Below are 21,123 nucleotides of genomic sequence, written 5' to 3' on the forward strand. Positions count from 1 at the left end.
GTAGAAGTCTGCTATATGAGTTCCTTAGCACTGCTAAGCATTCTCAGATTCCAAAACATGCGAGGTGAGGGTGGGGCTTCTCTCGTTCCAGACTTCCATGGCCTCAGGGGACCGCCAGGAACTTGCACAGAATCACCATTTGAGCCACACAGGTTACCTGCATTGGGGCACACTTTGGTAAGTCTTCAAGGGCCACTTTGGTCACTGCTCAACAGTTCACTTCTTCAAGAACATTAGCTGAGCAACTGGAACCAACCATACACTGACTGAAAATAAACAAACACTTCTCTTCTCCTCCCAGCTTTCTTAGGCATCTTGAAGATATTTTTGTGCATGTTGAACTCGCCCTTAAGGATAAAGTTTTTGAGTAAGCAGAGCTGGATCATATTGTTTTTATTAGAGAAAAATCTGTCTCTTTAAAGTTAAAATAAAGACTGTAAAGCAGAGAGGAAAAATAAAAAGATTGAAGTCATTTTAAACTATAATTCTAAATGGGCCCAAACATTTTCTTCCAAGAAGAAAATCAGCTGCTGAAGTGCAAATGAGCTAAAACAACGATCCAGTGTTATGGAAATTGCACAGAAAAATCTGCCTGCGAGGAGACTGGCTGGATTTGCTGCAGTCTCTTTGTACTACTGCTCCTCTCAACGGACCAGGCGTGCTGCTCCAGGGCAGTGAGAACCACACTCCAGGCTCTACCCAGTGAGCGTCACTCTCCCGTGGGCCACGGCCAAGGCAACACCAGGAGGGGAGATAAAATTTCTAGATGTCCTGTGGAACATCTAGCCCTTTTGTACGGTGCATCTTAATCTGCTCCCCACAGGGTGGCAGTCCAGCCAGGAAGACGAGGTGTGTTGCTCGATGAACATCTGGTTAATGAGTCCTCCTTTCAGAAACAGCTATCGGGCGGGCCTTTCGGTCAGAGTGGATCAAGGAAAACCAAGCGCTCCGGTCTGGTTCTGGGTCAGTGTGGCCTGACCTGTGCATGTGTCTCCATTAAGGTTAGTTTCCCAGGCTCTATATTGTCTTGGAAATAAATGACCCCTCCTCAGACCCGGATCCCAAAGTATGTTAAAATGTCCTAGCCCCCACTGTTCTTTTACACTGGACCAAGAATGGATCCTTGGGCCAGATGGAACTCTCAAGACTGCCCTTGAATAAAGGGCGGGAGCAGACTCACATTTTAGTCCAATGCTCACTGCATGGATTCTGGGGGTGGGGCTTATTACATAGCCGGTCAGAGAAGTCCTTTGAAAATATGGTTTGGTGGGGATGGTTGAGATAGTGTAGCAAGTGAGACTCATTAAGAACAAGTTGGTGACACAATCCTTCTAAAACTATAATGATCTCTATGAAAATCCTATGGATTCTATAGCATCTCATCCCAAGGGAAGAAGAAAAAACTGATTTAAGCTTGGGATGAAACGTTTGAGTGTTTAAGGGATGTGGTTAGAGGTTTGGTTACATCAGGATGCAACACATGCCTGAGAAGATGTGTTCAACGGAAGTACAGCGAACGGTCAGTTCCAGGGCCTTACTTTCGGCACAAAGAAGCCTGCAACTGGGCTTCAGTGTCATACAGGAGAAGAGCAATCACTACTCTTACCCTTCTTAACAATTCACTATCGTGAGAACTTCAAGCATCTATCACCTGGGTCTTTCTTACTCAAGTGCAAAACTTGACCTACCTCTCTCTGGAGATTGATGTCCGCTCCTTGGAGAACGAGTTCCCTCACACAGTCTATGTGACCAGCATAGGAGGCGACCATGAGGAGCGTGGTGCCATACTGGAGGGAGGAGACGGATGAACAGTTAGGCCTCTGCATGTCAGAGAGGGGTCCTGGGGGAGAGGCTGCAGAGAGGTCGGCTTCACCCAGGGCACGTCCCAGCACAAAACTTCCCGCAATGAGAGATGTGGCTTATGACTAACCAATAGTGCAGACTAGAGGGGGAAAGAGCAAAGTGACAATTGCTGAGGCTGGAATTTTCAATTTAAACATTTATTTCTTCCAGGAACTTCAGAAACACAGTCCAAGTGAACCATGGTTACTGCATTTTAAAGCACCAGTGATGTAATTATCTCATTTTGTGATTCATGTTAAATGTTCTTGAGCTGAAACACTGCATTAATGCAAAAAATGGGTTAAGTAGTACCAGTCGGTTTTCTAGGTTTAGAAGTCTTTATCTTCGAACTGATTCAGACGGAGATGAAAGGCACTGTGATGAAATAAGAAACAACAGAGTCTGGAGCCCTGGGGTCCAAGTCGACCTTTGTCATCTTTGTCATTAACCAACAGCGCAACAAGGGCAAGTTGCACTGTTATAATTCCTGGGGCTCATTTACCTCAGCTCTAAAATGAGGGGCTGTACAGGGGGATCACCAAGGGCTCTTCCAGCTTTCAGATTCAAGGACTTGAGGTGGACCATGGGATATGAACCCTGCAATTCAAGTAGTCTTTTGTAGTTTAATTTCTAGTTGTTTCCAAGGGTTTGGGACTGTAATCTGAACCCCCACACCTACATGCTCAGCAACTTGCCTTCCAGGAGTGGATGACAAGAGACAGTTCCGCAGTGAGGAAGGCTCTCTCGGTTATGGGGGAAGTGACTCAGGAGTGTGGTGCTATTTACATCTGTGGGATTTTGTAGTGAGGCAGTAGAGCTCAGTAGTCTGACAGTGTGACCCTGGGGGGTTATCTAACATTTCAAAGGCTCATTCTCCTTGTCTGTTAATGATTGAAATCATATCAAGCATCTTCTCTGACCACAACGCTATGAAACTAGAAATCAATCACAAAAATAATACCAAAAAACATGCAGAGACATGGAAGCTAAATAACATGGTATTAAACAATGAATGGGTCAACAATGAGATCAAGGAAGAAATCAAAAGACACCTCAAAACAAATGAAAATGAGAACAATCCAAAATCTGTGGGACACAGGGAAAGCAGTCCTAAGAGGGAAATTCGCAGCATTACAGGCCTATCTCAAGAAAGAAGACAAAGTTCAAACAACCAATGTAACTTTACACTTAAAGGAACTTGAAAAAGAACAACAAACAGCCCAAAGTGAGTAGAAGGAAGGAAATAATAAAGAGCAGAAATAAACAAAATAGAATCTTTTAAAAAATGATACAAAAGATCAATGAATCCAAGAGCTGGTTCTTGGAAAAGATAAACAAGGTTGACAAACCTTTAATGAGACTCAAGAAAAAGAGAGAGAGGATCCAAATATATAAAATCAGAAATGAAAGATGAGAAATAGCAACTGACAACTAAGAAATACAAAGGATTGTAAGAAAATATTATAGACAACCGTATGCCAACAAACTGGACAACCTGGATGAAATGGATAAATCCCTAGAAACATACACCCTTCCAAAACAAAATCAGGAAGAATCAGAGAATCTCAGTAGACACATTATACTTTGTGAAATTGACGCAGTAATCAAAAAACTCCCAACAAACAAAAGTCCTGGACCAGATGGCTTCAGAGGTGAATTGCACCAAACGTTACAAGAACTAACACCTCTCCATCTCATACTGTTCAAAAAAATTCAAAAGGAGGGAAGGCTCCTGAGCTCATTTTACAAGGCCAGCATTTTCCTAATTCCAAAACCAGATAAAGACACTAAAAAACAAAGGTAATTATAGGCCAGTATCCCTGATGAACACAGACACTAAAATCCTCAACAAAATATTAGCAAAATAGCCCTGGCTGGTGTGGAAAAGTGAATTGAGCGAGGGCCTGTGAACCAAAGGGTCACTGGTTTGATTACCAGTCAGGGCACATGCCTGGGTTGCAGGCCAGGTCCCCAGTAGGGGGCGTGTGAGAGGTAACCACACATTGATGTTTGTCTCCTTCTCTTTCTCCCTCCCTACCCCTCTGTCTAAAATAAATAAATAAAATATTAAAAAAATATATTAGCAACACAAATACAGCAATGCATCAAAAAGATCACATACCATGATTAAGTGGGATTTATCTGGGAATGCAAGGTTGGTACAACATTTGTAAATCAATAAATGTGATTCACCGCATAAACCAAATGAAGGATAAAAACCACATGACCATAACAATAGATGAAGAAGAAGCATTTGATAAAATCCAGCACTGATTTATGATAAAAACTCTCAGTAAAGTGGGAATAGAGGGAACATACCTAAACATAATAAGGCCATATATGACAAATCCACTGCCAGCATCATACTCAATGGGCAAAAAAAATAATAATAATAATAATAAATAATAAACACTACAAGTGTTCCCCTTGAGATGAGGAACAAGACAGGGATGTCTGCTCTTACCTCTCTTATTCAACACAGTACTGGGAGTCCCAGCCACAACAATCAGACAAGAAGAAGAAATAAAAGAAAACAAAAATGGAAAGGAAGAAGTAAAATTGTCTTTATTTGCAGATGGCATGATATTCTACATAGAGAACCCCAAAGATTCTACCAAGAAACTACTAGAACTGATAAATGAATTCAGCAAAGTAGCAGGATATAAAATTAATATCCAGAAATCAGTTTCATTTTTATATGCCAATAATGAGCTAATAGAAAGTGAAATTAAGAAAGCAATCCTACTCACAATTGCTTCAAAAAGAATAAAATACCTAGGAGTAAATCTAACCAAGGATATAGAGACCTGTACTCAGAAAATTATAAGATGCTCAAGAAAGAAACTGAAGAAGATACAAATAAGTGGAAGCACATACCATGTTCATGGACAGGAAGAATTAACATCATTAAAATATCCATACTTCCCAAAGTAATCTATAGATTCAATGCAATCCCTATCAAGATTCCAATGATGTATTTCACAGAACTAGAACAAATATTTCAAAAACTCATATGGAACCACAAAAGACCCCACACAGCAATAGCAACCCTGAGAAAGAAGAACAAAGTTGGCGGAATCACAGTACCTAACATCAAATTATACCATAAGGCCATTGTAATCCAAACAGCCTGGTAGTGGCATAAAAATAGACACATACATCAATGGAACAGAATAGAGAGACCAGAAATAAACCTACACCTTTATAGTCAATTAATATTTGACAGAGGAAGCAAACACATACAGTGGGCTAAAGATAGTTTATTCAATAAATGGTGTTGGGAAAATTGGGCAGATACGTGCAGAAAAATGAAAGTAGGCCACCTTCTTACACCACACACAAGAATAAATTCAAAATGGATTAAAGATGTAAATGCTAGATCCAAAACCATAAAAATCTTGGAAGGAAACATAGGCAGTAAAATCTCAGACATTGCTTTTGGCAATATTTTTTCAGATATATCTTCCCAGGAAAGGGAAACAAAAGTAAAAATAAGCAAATGGGAATTCATCAAACTAAAAAGTTTTTGCACAACAAAGGAAAACATCAACAAAATAAAAAGACCCACAGAATGGGAGAACATATTTGCCAATACATCTGATAAGAGATTAATATCCAAAATTTAAAAAGTACTGTACTTACAAATCTCAACACCAAAAAAAACTCCAAACAACCCAATTAAAAAATGGGCAAAGGACCTGAATAGACAATTATCCAAAGAGGACATACAGATGGCCAATAGGCATATGAAAAGATGCTCAATGTCACTAATCATCAGAGAAGTGCAAATTAAATCCACAATGAGATATCACCTCACACCTGTCAGGATGGCTATCATCAATAAATTAACAAACAAGTGCTGGTGAGGATGTGGACAAAGGGGAACCCTTGTGCACTTTTGATGGGAATGCAGACTGGTGCAGCCGCTGTGGAAAACAGTGTGGTGATACCTCAAAAAATTACAAATGGATCTGCCTTTTGACCCAGCAACCCCGCTTCTGGGAATATATCTAAAGGAACCCAAAACACTAATTTGAAAGAACATAACCCTACATTCATTGCAGCATTATTTACACTCGCCAAGATATGGAAGCAGCCCAAGTGCCCATCAGTAGATAAGTAGATAAAACAACTACAGGACATTTACACAATGGAATACAACTCAGCCGTAAAAAAAGAAGAAAATTTTACCCTTTGTGACAGTATGGACAGTACTAGAGAACATTATGCTAAGGAAATAAGCCAGTCAGAGAAAGACAAATACCATATGATTTCACTCATATGTGGAATCTAATGAACAAACTGAACTAACAAGCAAAATAGAGATAGACTCATAGATAGAGAGCAGGGTGACAGCTAAGGGCATGGAGAGGTTAAGGGGTGGAGGGATCCTTTCCTAAAAAGGAAAAAGGAGTCACGGTCATGGACAACAGTGTGGTGATTGCTGGTGGGGAGGGTACATAAGGGGACTAAATGGTGCTGGAAAAAAAAACAATAAAATAAATAAAGCCAGTCTAAACAGATAAGCTATGTCCATATTTTTTACATGAGAGGGAAAATTTTTTTATCATGGGTCACACTGGTCTCAAAATAAAAATCAACCATGAACCAGAGGAATCAGAGAGCATTTGATTTGAATATTTAAAAAAGAAAATAAAAAAATTAAGCTCATCTGTATTAAAGTAAGGAAAGATGGAAAGATTAGAGTAAGGAATGAAACAAAGAACAAAAATGCTTCTTTAAAGATTGTTTTTCAATTCTAGATGATGGACAATTGAGAAAAAGAGGTTGAGATAAAGGAAAAGGAGAATAAAGAAATAGTATCTGTTGATGACTTAAGATACAAAAAAATATTTCTTTTATATTCAAAACCTATTAGCTTGATTGTTTTTAATTCTCTAACAACTAAGGTCACTTTGTTTTGTTACCTGATGTTGAAATGTATCTTTTAAAATGAGCTGATTGTGAATAGAGGACACCACGGATATAAATATAGTGAAGACCACAACCAACAAGATGGTGAATTGCAAACATTCATACATCTAAAAAGACTAAAATAAACTTGCCATCGCACATCTTTGTGGTCAAAGTGTCAGAGATGAGCAAAGAGAAAAATGAAAATATCATTAAAGATAGCATTAATCTAGAAACTGAAGGTGAATGAGTGCTAGCAAATCAAAGTGTTTTCCACTGTGCATGGCCTAGAGATAATGCATATTTGTCTTTACAAAGCTGTTTATTTTCCAATAAACTCTTCCGAGTTTGAACAGGTTATACCTGAGGTTAGGAGCAGTTCCCAGCAAAGGCCTGGGGTCTCTCCTTGCATTCCATTGGTTCTCCTGGCATCCTAGGGGACCCTGAGGCTTGGCCCCACTGATGAGGACAACACTAGCCTAGAGATCATTAACTACGAGAAACCATCCTGGAACCCAGACTCCAGGTTCAGGCAGCATGTGGAGGAGGCAGGAACCCACCCAGTGCAATCTGGAGGAAACTAGGACCTGCACTGCCCCAAGCACCTCCCTGCCCCCTCGGCCACCATCAATCATAGAAGCCCTTTCAAAATAAGAGTGTCTGAAAACCATCATTTAGACTTGCTCCTTTGGGTTAAGGAATCAGCTCTCCTGAAAGCCCCTCGGAAAGTGACTTTTTCTTTTAAACAAGGAGTAACCTAAAAACACTTAGTATTTATTTATAGAAGCAAATTTTTTGGATCAAAATAGCTACTGGGTCACCCAGCAGACAGAGAGAAACCGGCTGTGAGCCCCGAGGAGAAGGGGGGGGTGGTAGGGAGTGACCTCTGATGGGGAACTGGCACTGAGGGGCCGAGAGCGGGGTGTTGTCTGGGGGGTAGGAGATGTGTGGCATTATGTGGTGATCCTGGGAAGCTAAAAGCCAGAAGAAAGTCACAGAGGTGTCTAAAAAAGGAGTGGCTTCAAGAAAAGAGGGGAAAATGGCCATCAACCTGGTTGGTAGTTGAGGCCACGATGAAAACCAGTGTCCCTGCTTCGGTTTCGCCCATTGTGGCACCACTGCCCAGGGAGGCCGAGTAAGAGCAGAATGGCCAGGGCTCAGATGCCCAAGACCCCCTATCGGTCTGGGTCCTCGCAAGGAACAGATGGCACACTGAAACTGAGATGACTGGATGAAAGTTTGACAAAGAGACTATTTATAAAGCTGTGCCCTGGGCGTAGGGACACTGTAAAGAACAGTGTAGCACTGGGTTCTGAACAGTGGGCTCCACAGCCAGCCCAGGCCTGAAGGCAGGAGGGGAAGGTGGTGGCTCCCAGGATGCTGTTACCAGAGAGAGCGGGGTGGGGGACAGTGCACTGGGCTCCCCAACATCCCTGTCCTTCCACCCTCTGACTCCTGCCAATGCTCCCACTGGCCAAACCCAACTGGAAGTAAGAGGGAAGCAAGGCCACTGGGACAGACCATACAGTTCAGGTGCTGGGGAACAGGGGAAGCTGGAGAAGGGTGAGTGGACCTGGAGGTGCAAACCCAAGGTACCCTGCACCGATGCCCCCAGCGGGTGCACTGGAGCACACGCTGGTATCTCCCTGTGGCTGGTGGCTGACCTCAATTACCACATTTGTGCAATAAAAGCTGGAAATGGCACATCCTGTTTTCAGGAAAACAATAGGGCTCCTTTGAAAAACATTTTTATTTAAATCCTAAAATCAAAACATCTTTCCTCTCTTTCTCCCCTCCGAGGTCCTCCTTGTCCCCAGAGATGTGGAGGAGTCACACTGAGTACAGAGAAGTCATTACCTCTAGCTGGGGGGGGAGGGGCTGTCTTAGTCCAGGCCCACAGTGGGCAGTAGTGTCTGTTTTTAGTTCCCCTTAATTGCCAATTAGTGTATTGCTGTCTGCAAAGGTAATGAGAGGGGAAGAATCTGGGGGAGGCTCCCATTTCTCAGTTCTTTCATCCTTGTAGGAAAAAACCTAACTCCCACCTCCACAGCAGCCCCCCCTCTTCTCTAAATTATCTCCACCTTTTTGTGAAAGCAGCTGGTTTGAATTCTCTGCCTAAACACACGCTTCTTGGAATCTGTCAATTCTGATTCCTGGTGAAGTGTCTCTTTCCCTATTGGGGCCTCCTTCAGTTTTATGCATGTAATAGTTTCCTCAATACATTTTTAAGTTCACCCTGGTGCCTTGGACTTTCTCAAAAGGGTAAAGCAAGCAAACACATGAGAGTAGATAAGCACTGTTAAGGAAAATGTGTTCAGGAGGTGCTCTCATGCCAACGGGGACATGGCGTGTCCTTGGCATGCGTATACCGAACGAGTCCGTGCGTACACTGTCCCTGCAGTCCACATCCACCCGACCGCTGTTCAGCAACAGCCTGAGCAGAGCCAGGTTTCCTCTCCTCGCTGCCCAGAATGCGGCATTGGCAAGTGGAGTTTCCTTCTGCAGAAACAAAATGAAACAGGATCTTGAAATCAACATCAGAACAGAAGTTAACATGACCACTTCTACGCAAATATACACCACTTAAAAGACAGTTTCCAGATGTGCCATATCATTTGCAAGACTGCTCCTCCAACAGTAGATAACTGTAATGTACTTGGTTATGGAATGTACTGCTTTGTAGCAGATAACTGAGCCCCAGTGCTGATTATGAAGCACAAGTTGTTGATAATGCAACACTATTAATACCCTATTTCCCACCAATGCACTCACTTTCCTGCCTGTCTTTGTTCAGTTTCCTTTCTGCTTGAAAAGTGTTTTTCCCCATCCTTCAAGGCCAAGGCTGTGTTTAAATGGTATTTCCTCTCTAAAACGTTCCCAAATCTCTTTTCACCTTTAAGCAGAGAAAACTGCTCCCAATTCTGACCTCCCAAAGGAGTTTACTAGCACCTTCTCTATGCCCTCAACAGTTTCTACCCAAGTCCAGCTGTCTGGGTAAGCGCCTCACTTTCTCTCCACCTAGTTTTCTTTGTGTCGGCTGGAACCTGCCAGAGCTTCCAGTGAAGCACAGGGAACTCTGGGCAGAAAAAGTTGTTACGTGTCCTCATATGGATCCTTCATGCTGGGTTATTTTAAAGTTGCAAAGTTAATGTTGGAACCAGACCTGCGGAAGGAACAGAGCGGGAAAACTTAATGAGAGCGCAGAGCTGCCTGCAGTACAAGTTCCTTCTCTCAAGCATCAATTCGGATTCGTACCTAACAGTCATGGTGGGGGCAGAGCGGGGAGGACAGGCTTGGAAGAACCACACAGCTCTGGGTTTCAGGCCCAGCCCAGCACTAGGGATGTGACCCTGATGGGTTTCAGCTTCCTTTTTATTAGACAGAGATCACACTACCTGTCTTGTAGTTTAAGGTAAGGATTAAACGATGCAAGTTAACTGCAGGGCCCAATACATCATAAATGCTTACAACGCTAGTTTCTCCCTATCTCTGCTTTTCTTTACAAAGTTAGAATCAGCAGGCAAAATTAAACTCAGAGTGTTGGTACTAAATAAAGAATTTTGCTGGCCTCGGAAAATTTTCTAGTATTCAAGTTGTTTAACAAAAAGGCTTTTTGGGGCTGTTTAAAAAAGGCTTTTAAAACACCTACCTGACCCAAAAGGCCTTTTATGCAATGCCTGTTATGTATTTGGCTAAGGTATTCAACACAATTCCTAACCTTCCTATGCTAAGTTAAAAACACCAACCATTTCAGCTACTCCATGGAGCCACCTAAATGAAAGCACAGTGACAGCGGGGTGGTGTGTGAGGATTTCATTCCAGAACCTTCATCACACGCACAACTGAGTGCTCTCGTGCATTCTTGGATGCCAGCTCGGCAAAGCGGGGAGTGATAAGCTGATTTCACACATACTTTGAATAGCTTCCTGGCTCAGTGATGAGGAAAACAAATCACCTCAAATTCCAGGTGAACAATTTGCTTTCCCTGGGGCGTCAATTTTGCTGTCCCGGAGCTTTCGAGCTGGTGGTGCTCTCACCCAGCATTCGTGGCTTTTATACCAGGCTGGGTCTCACGTTAGAGTCGTTACTAACTGGGTGAAGGAATAGTAAGGCAGGTCTGACTTGTATAATAAAGCATGAAACAACGCCCTTTTAATAAAGACATTGCACAAGGCCAAAACGAAGCTTGGGCAGGAATCTAGGAAGAGAATCTAACATGCACTATGGAACCTCTCTGCCAGCTTCTCCTGAAACATGAAAACTTGAGAGTAATGAATTGTAAATCATTTTCAATGTTTTTGTTGTTTCACATTAACTCCAAATGCCTTTCAAAAAAAAAAAAAAAGCCACCAGCAAACCACAGTCTTCTATGGTCATCAAGCGCTCTCCAGCCAGGAGCCTCTCCTGCCTTGTGAATGTCCCCAGGGATTCCTCTCCTGCTGAGGCTACACATCTTGGTCTCTCATAAGGGTTTAGAAAGCCAGCTTTGTGAAAAGCTGTAAGCACTTCGTTTTCCCTGAAGAGCTTGGTTTACAGGGAGATGGAGGAATGACAGTCAATTTTGGGTAAGGAAGAGTTGAGTTCCAGTTCTGACCCTACTACACTGCCCAGGTCTGTGCCCTTGGGCAGGTGATTTAACTTCTCTCTGCCCCAGTAAAATGGGAATGATAATAATAGTGCCTCATTGATGTGTTGTTGGAGGACTGAATGAGACAATACTCATGAATACACTTTGATAGTAAACGTACAAGAAATCTAGCTATACAGGCACAGCCCTCACAGCCCATTAAATACTTGTCCAGGTGAATGTTTACTTAGTCACTAGCATGTGCTGGGACACTGACACTGGCCAGGGGCTAGGACCAGAGGTGCGAGTCACCGCTCACTGCTCACAAATGGCTGTATGGCCCAGTAGAATAAGTCACGTCAAGGCGTCAGTTATTATAGGTAGGAATGCACATGGTGGCGGTGAGAGCAGAGAATGGCCAATTCTGCCTGAGGAAGGTGGCCAAGGATGGCCTCCAAGAGCTTGAATTCTTGGGAAGAGTTTTGGAAGATGAGCAGGGGCCTGGGTGGTAAGTGTCCCAGGCAGCCAGGGCGGTGAGTCAAAGACTTGGAGGTGCCGCACAGCATCTGGGAACAATCTTTACCTCGGAAAGGCTGGAATGAAGGGTGTGAGAGGGCAGGAGGCACTGTAGGACAGGCAGTCAGGGCCACACCCTGCAGAAGCTGGTGCTGCAATTGCTAACAAAGTGTGCACTTTATCCTGGTGGCCAGGGCAGAGTAGAGCAATGGTTTTCAGATGGGGCAACATGACCCATTTTGTGTTTCAGAAAGGTCCCTGTGGCAGCCTCGGGGAGAATGGACTGAGGACTGGAACCAGGTAAGATTGGTGTCTACAAGGCTAGGGAGACCACTGCAGCGACAGAGCAAGAGATGAGGGCCCAAGCTGAGGCAACAACAGTAGCTGGCAGGATGAGACAGGAGAAATTTTAAGGAGCTAAACTGAATAGTCGTGGTCTGCGAATCCACGCGCAGGAGAGGAGGGAGGAGGAGCCTGGGTTGACTCCTAGGTTTCTGGTTTGAGTGCTTGGTTGATGTGGTGCCATTCATGAAAGTCTGAAGTAACACGTGAGTGACAGGTTTCTGGGAAAATGATAAATTCAGCTTTGAACATGTTGTTTCGAGTGCCTCTGGGGACTCTAGGTGGAGAGGTCTGGCAAAGACATGGGTAAGTTCTCCTATGGCACGGTGGCCCGCACATTACTGGAGGGCAGGTATCTTGAGCTAATGCTAAGTGCTTATCCCGGACCACTTGGTATACTGTCTGCACATACTTGCTCATCTGATCCTCGCCACAGCTCAATGAAGTGGGCACCGTCACCATCCCACTGCACAGGTGAGGAACGTGGGCAAGGGCAAGGCAGGCTTCAGCTACAGGCAGTCTGGTGCTTGCTGCTGCCCTTTTCGCCATCACACTGTTCCACCTCCTGTCGAATTCTTCTGTAGACAGCCAGGAATAGGCAGCATGGACCCATGGCCTCCTTCCTATCCTCATTCCAAGCTCCTCTTCTGCCAAGATGCAAAGTCCCTTGTGCTTCCTTCTCTTTGGGGTCTATGCCCACCACATTGCCTGGGTAACTCCAAACCTCGGGTACAATAAGCACGAAATCATAAATGCTATGGAGTGGACCAGGGGCACGCCCTTTAGTCTTTAAAGGAGATGCTGCATGAGAAAATGCTTCATACAAACTGTAAAGCACTTTACCAATCACGCTATGACTATTTAACCTCTTCCTTGATTGTTCTTCTCTCTACAAGGCCAGTGTGCCTCCTTCAGGCTTGTTGGGTCCCGTATCATGAGGAACAGCAATGACAACCGATGTTGAGACCTTGCTGTGTACCAACCAGCGTGCTAAACGCTTTCGCTGCTCTGATGTGTTTAATTCCCAGAATCCCATCAGGTGTTATTGTTATTCTCATTTTTAAGATGAGGAAACTGAGGCCCAGAAATGACTTACTCAAAGTCATACAGTGATGAAGTAACAGAGCCAGGATTCAAACCCACATCTGTTTGAGTCCAGAGTCTATGGTCTTATATCTTCACGACCCTGTGAGAAAAACTGAACACAAGCTTCCACATATGCCATGGTTTCTTCTCTTTTTTCCCTCGTTTACTATTAGAATTGTGGCTCATACATGCTTCATTAGCACACTCCCAGAAATTAGGTACTGGAAGGACGGGGAGAGGAACATACAAGGGAAATTGTTTTTCATACAGAACTGGAATTCCAATTGAAAGCCAAGACAGGACAGAGATTTAAACTACTGGTTTAAAAATGAGCAAAAAGGAAAAAGGACTCATAGGCATAGACAACAATGTGGGGATTGTGGGGTGGAGGGAGGGAATATAAGGGCACTAAAGGGTAACGGAAGGAATACAATAAAAAATTAAAGTTGAAAAAAAAAGAATAATGTGGATTTCAGTTGTATCCTATTAATTCAATCAAGAGAACATGAGCTTTATTCAATAATGTATTTCTTTGGTGTTAAAGGCCCCATGAAATAAGGATACAGTGAAGGACCGAGAAGCCACGTGCAGAGGATGCTTTTGATGTTTTACTGGCTAGTGTAACCCACTGTCCCTTTATGCTAAGTACATGAAAATTTCTGAATGTTCAATAATCTTTAAGGAAGCCCAGACCTTGCATTGTCCGTGTTGTTACACACCTGTAAGTGATAGGAAACTGAAGAGGAAAACAGTGATTTGCCTCAGGCATTCTGCCTTAGCAACTGGATTTATATAACACTGGCATTTCCAAATTCCGAATTTGATCAAGACCATGTTTAATGTCTGTTTAAAACAAATGACCAGAATAGGCAAATCTACAGAGAGAAAGTAGATTAGCAGTATCTAAAGCTGGGAAGTTTAGGGTAATAGAGAATGAATGCTAATGAGTATGCGACTTCTTTTTGTGGTGATTAAAATATTCTAAAATTGATTGCTCTGATGCTCAGAACAAGGATGAAACATACAAGTTCCTGTGCTTTCGACCAAGGCATGACAGTTTCTATCACCTGCTAAGGTTCCATCTCTAAGATGAAACACGGTATTGAGATGCTTCACCTGCTTGGATAGCACATGCTCAGGAAAGGCCTGGTGGTGTTCTTCATCCAGAGATGTCGTCTCTACATGCCAGACTCACATGTCAGTTTCCTCCCCCCCCCCCCAATTGTGTTAAACTTTTGGCAACCTCAGCCCTTAAGAATAAGTCCTCATTCGGTGAAATAGCTGTTACAAAGTAAAAAATCGATGTAATGAAATCCATGAACTTTATTCCACAAAAAGGCTCAGATCTGCATTCTGGGTTTGCTTTTACTTTAAGGATAATTCTAAAGGACATGTGTCTGTTTTCCCAACCAGATGAAATTAGGAGTTGCCAACTTTACGGGAGGCAAACCGATTAGCAGGGAGAAGTGGCTGCTGACAGCATAATAGAGGAAGAGTAAAAAATAGACGCACTGGGGTCCATGTGGTTCAGAAGCAGCAAACAGCCCTACATTTAGTGACTCTGAGTCATCAAGCAGAGCTCAGTTGTGATCTATGATGCTCTATTTATTCTCCCACACACTCAGCCAGCAAGGCTGGGCCTTTTAAACAAAGGCTTTGGAGACCTAGGGCCTATGACCTAGAATGTTTCAGGGACCTATGAAAAATGAAACAGTTGGTTCCAAAATCAGAGTTAATGAATATTTAATTAAAAAGCTACAAAATATAACATTTTGTCAACTTGTTTATAAATACTAAAATGGCATTCAGAAAATATTGATGACATATAAAACTAACTTGTAGGTCTGATTTTCTCACTACATGAGAATTACTGACTATATATATAGCAACCAGAAAACCAAGGACAAATGTAAATTAAATATGATTCACGACTAAGTAACTTTAGAAGTAGTAGTATAAAAATCCTTCTGAAAACAATAAAAAGTCTCTATTATTATCATGGGTTGTGGGTACATTTTAATATGTTTGATATGATGTGAGCTAGGGCTGGGGCAGTCTTAGTTCACTAAGGGACTCTGTTCCCCTCCCCCTCCAGCCTTCCCTCTGTGCCTTTTGGAGCTTCATGGAAAATCAACTCCATTTAATTTAGGACAGAGTGCTTTGCTTCTTCTGTCTCCTTGTGGAAAGCTCCCCAGCACCCCGCCCTGGCAGAGCCTGGACCTTCCCCACAGCAGCCCTGGGCTGGGAAACAGGGTTGGGCCCTCCTCACTGGGCTTCCAGACACTGACCTTGTAGTCAGTGTACGAATCCCTGGTTTTTCCAACCCTCAGGCCAGTCCACTCTCTCAGCCTCTGCCTCATCTCACCTGGTAGTCGTTGGCGCCTGATCACTCTGTTCTTCACTGAAAATTTTGGCACTTCCCTTTCTGCCCAACCCAAATTTAGACCTCATCCTGGTCTTCAACTTTACAAAACGTCAGCATCCACGCTCGACCTCACCTCCTTTCTTCTACTCCGATGGAAAAGGTTTTCCTCCACCTGTTTAGTAAATCTCTAGCATTAATAAAGGCCTGTTACTCTCTGCCTCCTCGGCTCAGTTAGCCTGTACTCGCAAGCCTTCTCAGCACTCTCTGCTGTCATTTTAAACCTTTTTTTTAATTGAGCTATGACATATAAACTATAAAATTCATCCTTTTATAGCATGTGATTCAACGGTTTTTAGTATGTTCTCCAGGTTTTACAACTATCACCATACTATTCCAAAAACATTTTTATCACCCCAAAGAAATACCTTGTACCTATTAACAATCATTCCCCATTTTCCCCTTCTTCCCCAGCCCCTTACAACCACTAGATCTACTTGCTGTCTCTATGGATTTCCTTACCCTGAACATGTCATATAAATAGAATCATACAGTATGTGGCCTTTTGTGTCTGGCTTCTTTCACTTAACATGTTTTCAAGCTTCTTCCATGTTGTCGTATGTCAGTACTTCAGCCTTCTTATGGGTGAACAATGGTTCCATTGCATGGCTACGTCATCTTATGGACTGAATGCTTATGTCTTCTCCCCACCAAATTCTTATGTGGAAGTCCTAAACCCCAATGTGATAGTACTACCAGGTGGGCCTTGGGGAGGTAATTCAGGGTAGATTAGGCCATGAGTAGAGCCCCCATGGTAGGGTTAGTGCACTTAAAAGAAAAGGAAGAGACACTAGAGCTTCCTCTCTCCCATCTGAGGATGTAGCGAGGTGGTTGTCTGCAAGCCAGGAAGAAGGGTCTCAACACACAATGAATCTGCCAGCAGCTTGATCTTGGGCTTCCCAGCCTCCAGCACTGTGAGATATAAAACTCCTGGTTTTTTAAGCTACCCAGCTTATAGTATTTTGTTACTACAGACCAAGCTGACTAATATATACCACATTTTATCATCAGTTGATGGACATTCGGGTTGTTTCCACTTTGGAACTATTATAAATAATATTGCTATGAACGTGTGTAAGTTTTTGTGTGAACATACGCTTTCATTTCTTGGGTATATACCTAGACTGAAACAGCTGGGCCATGCGATAACTCTATGTTTAACTTTTTGGAGAACAACCAAATACGGCTGCATCATTTTACCTGCTGTTAGGCAAGTAAAATGAGGGTTCTAATTTCTCCACACCTTTGCCAACACTTGTCATTGTCTGTCTTGGTGATTGCAGTCACCCTAGTGGGTGTGAAGTGGTTTCTTACTGTGGTTTTGATTGGCATTTCCCTGATGACTAATAATGTTGAGCATATTTTCGGGGCCTTATTGACCATTTGTAGATCTTCTTGGGAAAAATGTGTATTCATATCCTTTGCCCATTTAAAAACTGGGTTGTCTTTTTCCTGTTGAGATGCCTATCGTCTCTTAAAGATGCACAAGTCTCTACCATTTTAAAGCAAAGAAACCCTTGGCCGAGTCTGGATCCCTGCTACAGCCACGGTTTCTCGCAGAATTTTTTGAAAGAATTCTCTATACTAATGGTTTCCACCCACTCTCTTTTCAAGCTATTGCAATCTGGCTCCTGAACCCGACCCTTCACTGAAAGTGCTCTCACCAAGGTCACCCGGGGCTGTTTCGTTACTAAATTCAATGGGCACTTTTCAAGTCTTTGTTTGATTACTCTGTGGTATTTAACTCCAAGTCCCTCTCCATGGTTATTCAAAATTGAGATTCTTGTCTGAAATGATGGCACATGCTTCTGTATGTTCTCATACATCTTCAGCTGCTGCTCAGTTTTCTCAATCTTCTTATTTTCCACCTTTACACAGTCTCACTGGGTCATCGTGTTCATTGCCATGGGTTCAGTTCCCACCTAACACTGCTCACTCCTAAGTCTCACATCTCTCCTGGGCCCAGAATACCTTCCCAGGCTCCGAGTCTATTCAACATCTCTTCTTGGACTCCCATTAATCCTTAAACTTCACATGTCCCAAACTGAACGTTTTCTTTTCACCTCTCTGGCTTTCCCTAACTCCGTGAATAACATCAATTACTGAATTCTGTAGATTTAAATATCTTAAAGTCACACATTTTGTCCACGTCCTTCCATCTTCACCATCTGTGTTCTAGTCCAGTACCATTTAACAAGATGACTCCAACATCCTCCTGTTTGGTCTCCCAGCTCCACTCTCCAAACTGTAGCCAGAGATCTTCCCAACATGTAAATCTCACTATGTCATTCCTCTGCTTACAGAGCTACAGTAGGAGATGGGATTACAGAGGCTTTGGAGCCAGACACACTAGAGTTTCAATTTTAACACCATTCACTTACTGGCTGCAAAACTGTTGGAGGAGCTAATTAACTTACCCTGTTTTAGTTTTCTTGTCAAGAAAAAAAAAGAGCCAGGAAAGTACAATTCATGGATCTTTTGCGGATTCAGAAGATGAACAGTGACACCCTTGCCTCAGAGTTGGGCACATTTTAACTGCTCAGACCATTTTAACTATTATTTTCATTAAACCCTTTCACGAGAGGGAAATCAGCTAACCTCACTGTCATCCTAAAACGTGGGGACATAACGGAATGACATCAATAAACCTTTCAAGACTCTCTTGGACCCTGAAGCCTGTGCTGGTGCTCAGCTTCAGCATCCAAGAAAAGTGCTCTGGTGAGGAGGAGGCAGCCGTGCGGCTGGCATTCCGCAAGGAGGTCACAGAATCCGGAATCCTTGCCGCAGCCGCGTCCCTCTGAGCTGGGCCGCCGGAAAGCGCTGACCGAGGAAGTCCCCGCCCCTCCTGTTACCCCGGCGACAGTCCCAGCCGCCCCAGTTCCCAGCGGCCCGCCTCACCTGACCTGCAGCCGTAAGTACCGAAAGCCTTTCTAGCAAAGTGCATACAACCAAACCACAAACCACAAGAGCCATCCTCCAGTCCCCAGCGGGCACCCGGGTGGCGTCCACCCCACCCTGCGCGCCCCGCGCGGCGGCTCGGCCGGTCTCTGGGTGCCGGTTCCGCCGCCGCTAGTCTGTCGCCCGCCCCGGCACTGACATCCGGAGCTCGCGACGCTCACCTTGAAGGACATCGTGCACACGTCCGCGGCCGCCCCGGCGTGACCCGCGCGCTTCCGGCTCGGGGCGCCCACCCCGACGCTCCCGCCCCTCTGCCGCCGCGTTCTGCAGAGGAGCGCGGCTTCCGCCGTGCTGTACCCCGACCTGCCGCTGCAGCCGCAGTCAGGGCGGGGCGTGGAGGGCGGGGAGGGGTAGAGGAGGGGCGGGACGTGGTGGGGGGGATGCGCACACATTCCCGCCCCCGGTACTACCTCACTCTCCAAACTCCGAAAGCTCTGTGCGCTCTCCGCTTACACAGGGTCACACACACGCACGCGCACCACTGCACACTCACGCCCTCACACCCACTGCTCTCAATCCACACCCTCTCTCACACTCCAAACTGTGCACACCACACCGTGCGCTCTCCACGTTCTACACGCTATCCACACACCTGCACATCTCACGCACTCTCTTTCATACACCACCCCACCCCCATATTCCCGTTACACACACACACACACACTCGCTGGCACACTAACTCCAAACTCCACACACTGTACACTCTCCAATTCCCACCCCGTCCCCGGTCCCCCGCAGGTTCACACAGAATACTCCCACACTCACACCTCCCCTCTCCCCCACCGCCCATCTTCCAAAGAGCAGGGTCTCTATTAGATGATTCAGACTTCATTACAGCGTGAACAGGATGAAGCTGTCAATGAAACTTGAGACAAAAATTCACCCATCATCCTACCACCCTTTTGAATAGCTGTTTTCACTTTCTTTCTTTCTTTCTAGTTTTCTTTTCTTTCCAGTCCTTTTCTAAGGATCCGTTGGGTTTTTCCCCTTCTTGGGGAATGATGCAGGAAAGAAACCTTTTGGTTGAACCAGTAGTAAGCAATATCTTTCTTTTTGAAGGTGAGGGGCAAATCTGTAATACACTCAGAGCCCTCCTTTTGATTACACCTGTCACCTCCGCCTCTGGGCCTTGTGCTCCACCCCTGTAGCTCTCTACTCCCTGCACACACTGCTTGTTGCCTGCCCAGGGTTGGTTTGGGGGAAGTAAAAGTGGGAGAGTCATATATTTTTAATGAAAAATAAATTGTTTTTAATGCATAAAAGACAATAATAGCCTTTCTAGAAAATTCAAATCTAAAGTAAAAGTGGATGTTTCACACCCTTGCACTATAGGAATCTACTTATTTGCCCCTCACCATTGTTTGTGCCTCCTTCCCTCTTCTCAGTTGAATTTGTAGAGAATATTTAATTTATAAGTTAAAAACTACCACTAGAAATAAAGTTAATAACGACAGTAAAAATACCCTTTACAGTTCAATTGTATTACTTTACGTTTAAAATAAAAACTTCCAAAATTTGATGGAAATTTTCAATTTTTAAATCAAGAAAGGCTCAAAACCCTTTCCTTGCCTTATATCTATGGAAGAGACAGTTTTAAAGTTGCCACACAACATTATTAGATAAGATCAAGCACTGGAGGTTTTGCTTTAATAGTTTTTGTTTGTTTGTTTGTTTGTTTTGAAAGAGAGAGAGAGACATTAATTCATTGTTTCACTTATTTTCACACTCACCAGTTGATTCTTGTATGTGTCCAGACTTGGGATCGAACCCACAACCTTGGCATATTGGGACAATGCTCTAACCAATTGATCTACCCCGCCAGAACCTGCTTTAGTAGTTTTGATAAACAAAAAGAAGGAAGGGAAAGCATTAAAATTTTGAGTGTTATCTATGTACCAGATGCTTTCCTTATAAAAATGCTATAAGGTAGGGATTATGCCCATTCCATAGATTTAAAAAAAAATACTAAGGTTCTGAGAAATGAAATGAAGTGATTTGCTAATGAGTGATGAGCTAGACCTTTAATTAAGTCTGTCTGGCTTCTAAACCTGCTTCTTTTCCACTACCACACTTGCTGCTCAAAGTTGTTCTTGGCACTGTGTCTCTGGCCAGGCTGCTGATGGGATTCTCGTCAAAGTCACAGGAAAGAATGCGCCTGTACACCACCCCACACACCTGGTTAAGCTCATCTTTATTTAAAAAAAAAAAAAGCTTCTAAAAGGAACAAAATCCTCATGATCACAGCCAGGCAACTCCTAAAGTGACCCACTCCCAAACTTAACAGTGGCCCACCAGGCCTAACGCATGAGTTAAATTCCTATAGCCCCACCCTTCCCATCCAAATAATGTCTCACTACGCCAACAGTGTCCCCATCCTTGTCAGAGGATTCTCCTTGTTACCACCCTCCCTCCCATCCTATGGCTCTTCTTTCTCCCCTGTCCTGCCTGCCCTAACCCAAATCCTGACCCACCTGGG

At 43.8% G+C, this 21,123-nt stretch overlaps 1 protein-coding gene across 3 annotated transcripts in view; it reads right to left on the reverse strand.

Annotated features, from left to right (window-relative positions):
* The window catches only part of ANKRD29 (ankyrin repeat domain 29), a 43,914-nt gene extending 24,845 nt beyond the window's left edge, over nt 1-19,069 (reverse strand). For all 3 annotated transcript variants that reach the window (XM_053912466.2, XM_053912464.2, XM_053912465.2), the window contains exons 1-3: nt 18,809-19,069; nt 9,145-9,255; nt 1,689-1,787 (exon numbers count right to left, since the gene is read on the reverse strand). In XM_053912466.2, the coding sequence (XP_053768441.1) occupies nt 1,689-1,787; nt 9,145-9,255; nt 18,809-19,039 (441 nt within the window). In that variant the 5' untranslated portion in view covers nt 19,040-19,069. The remainder of the gene's footprint in view (nt 1-1,688; nt 1,788-9,144; nt 9,256-18,808) is intronic.
* Between the last annotated feature and the right edge of the window lie 2,054 nt (nt 19,070-21,123).

Source organism: Desmodus rotundus, chromosome 10, assembly GCF_022682495.2.
Source record: "Desmodus rotundus isolate HL8 chromosome 10, HLdesRot8A.1, whole genome shotgun sequence".
NCBI lineage: Eukaryota > Metazoa > Chordata > Mammalia > Chiroptera > Phyllostomidae > Desmodus > Desmodus rotundus.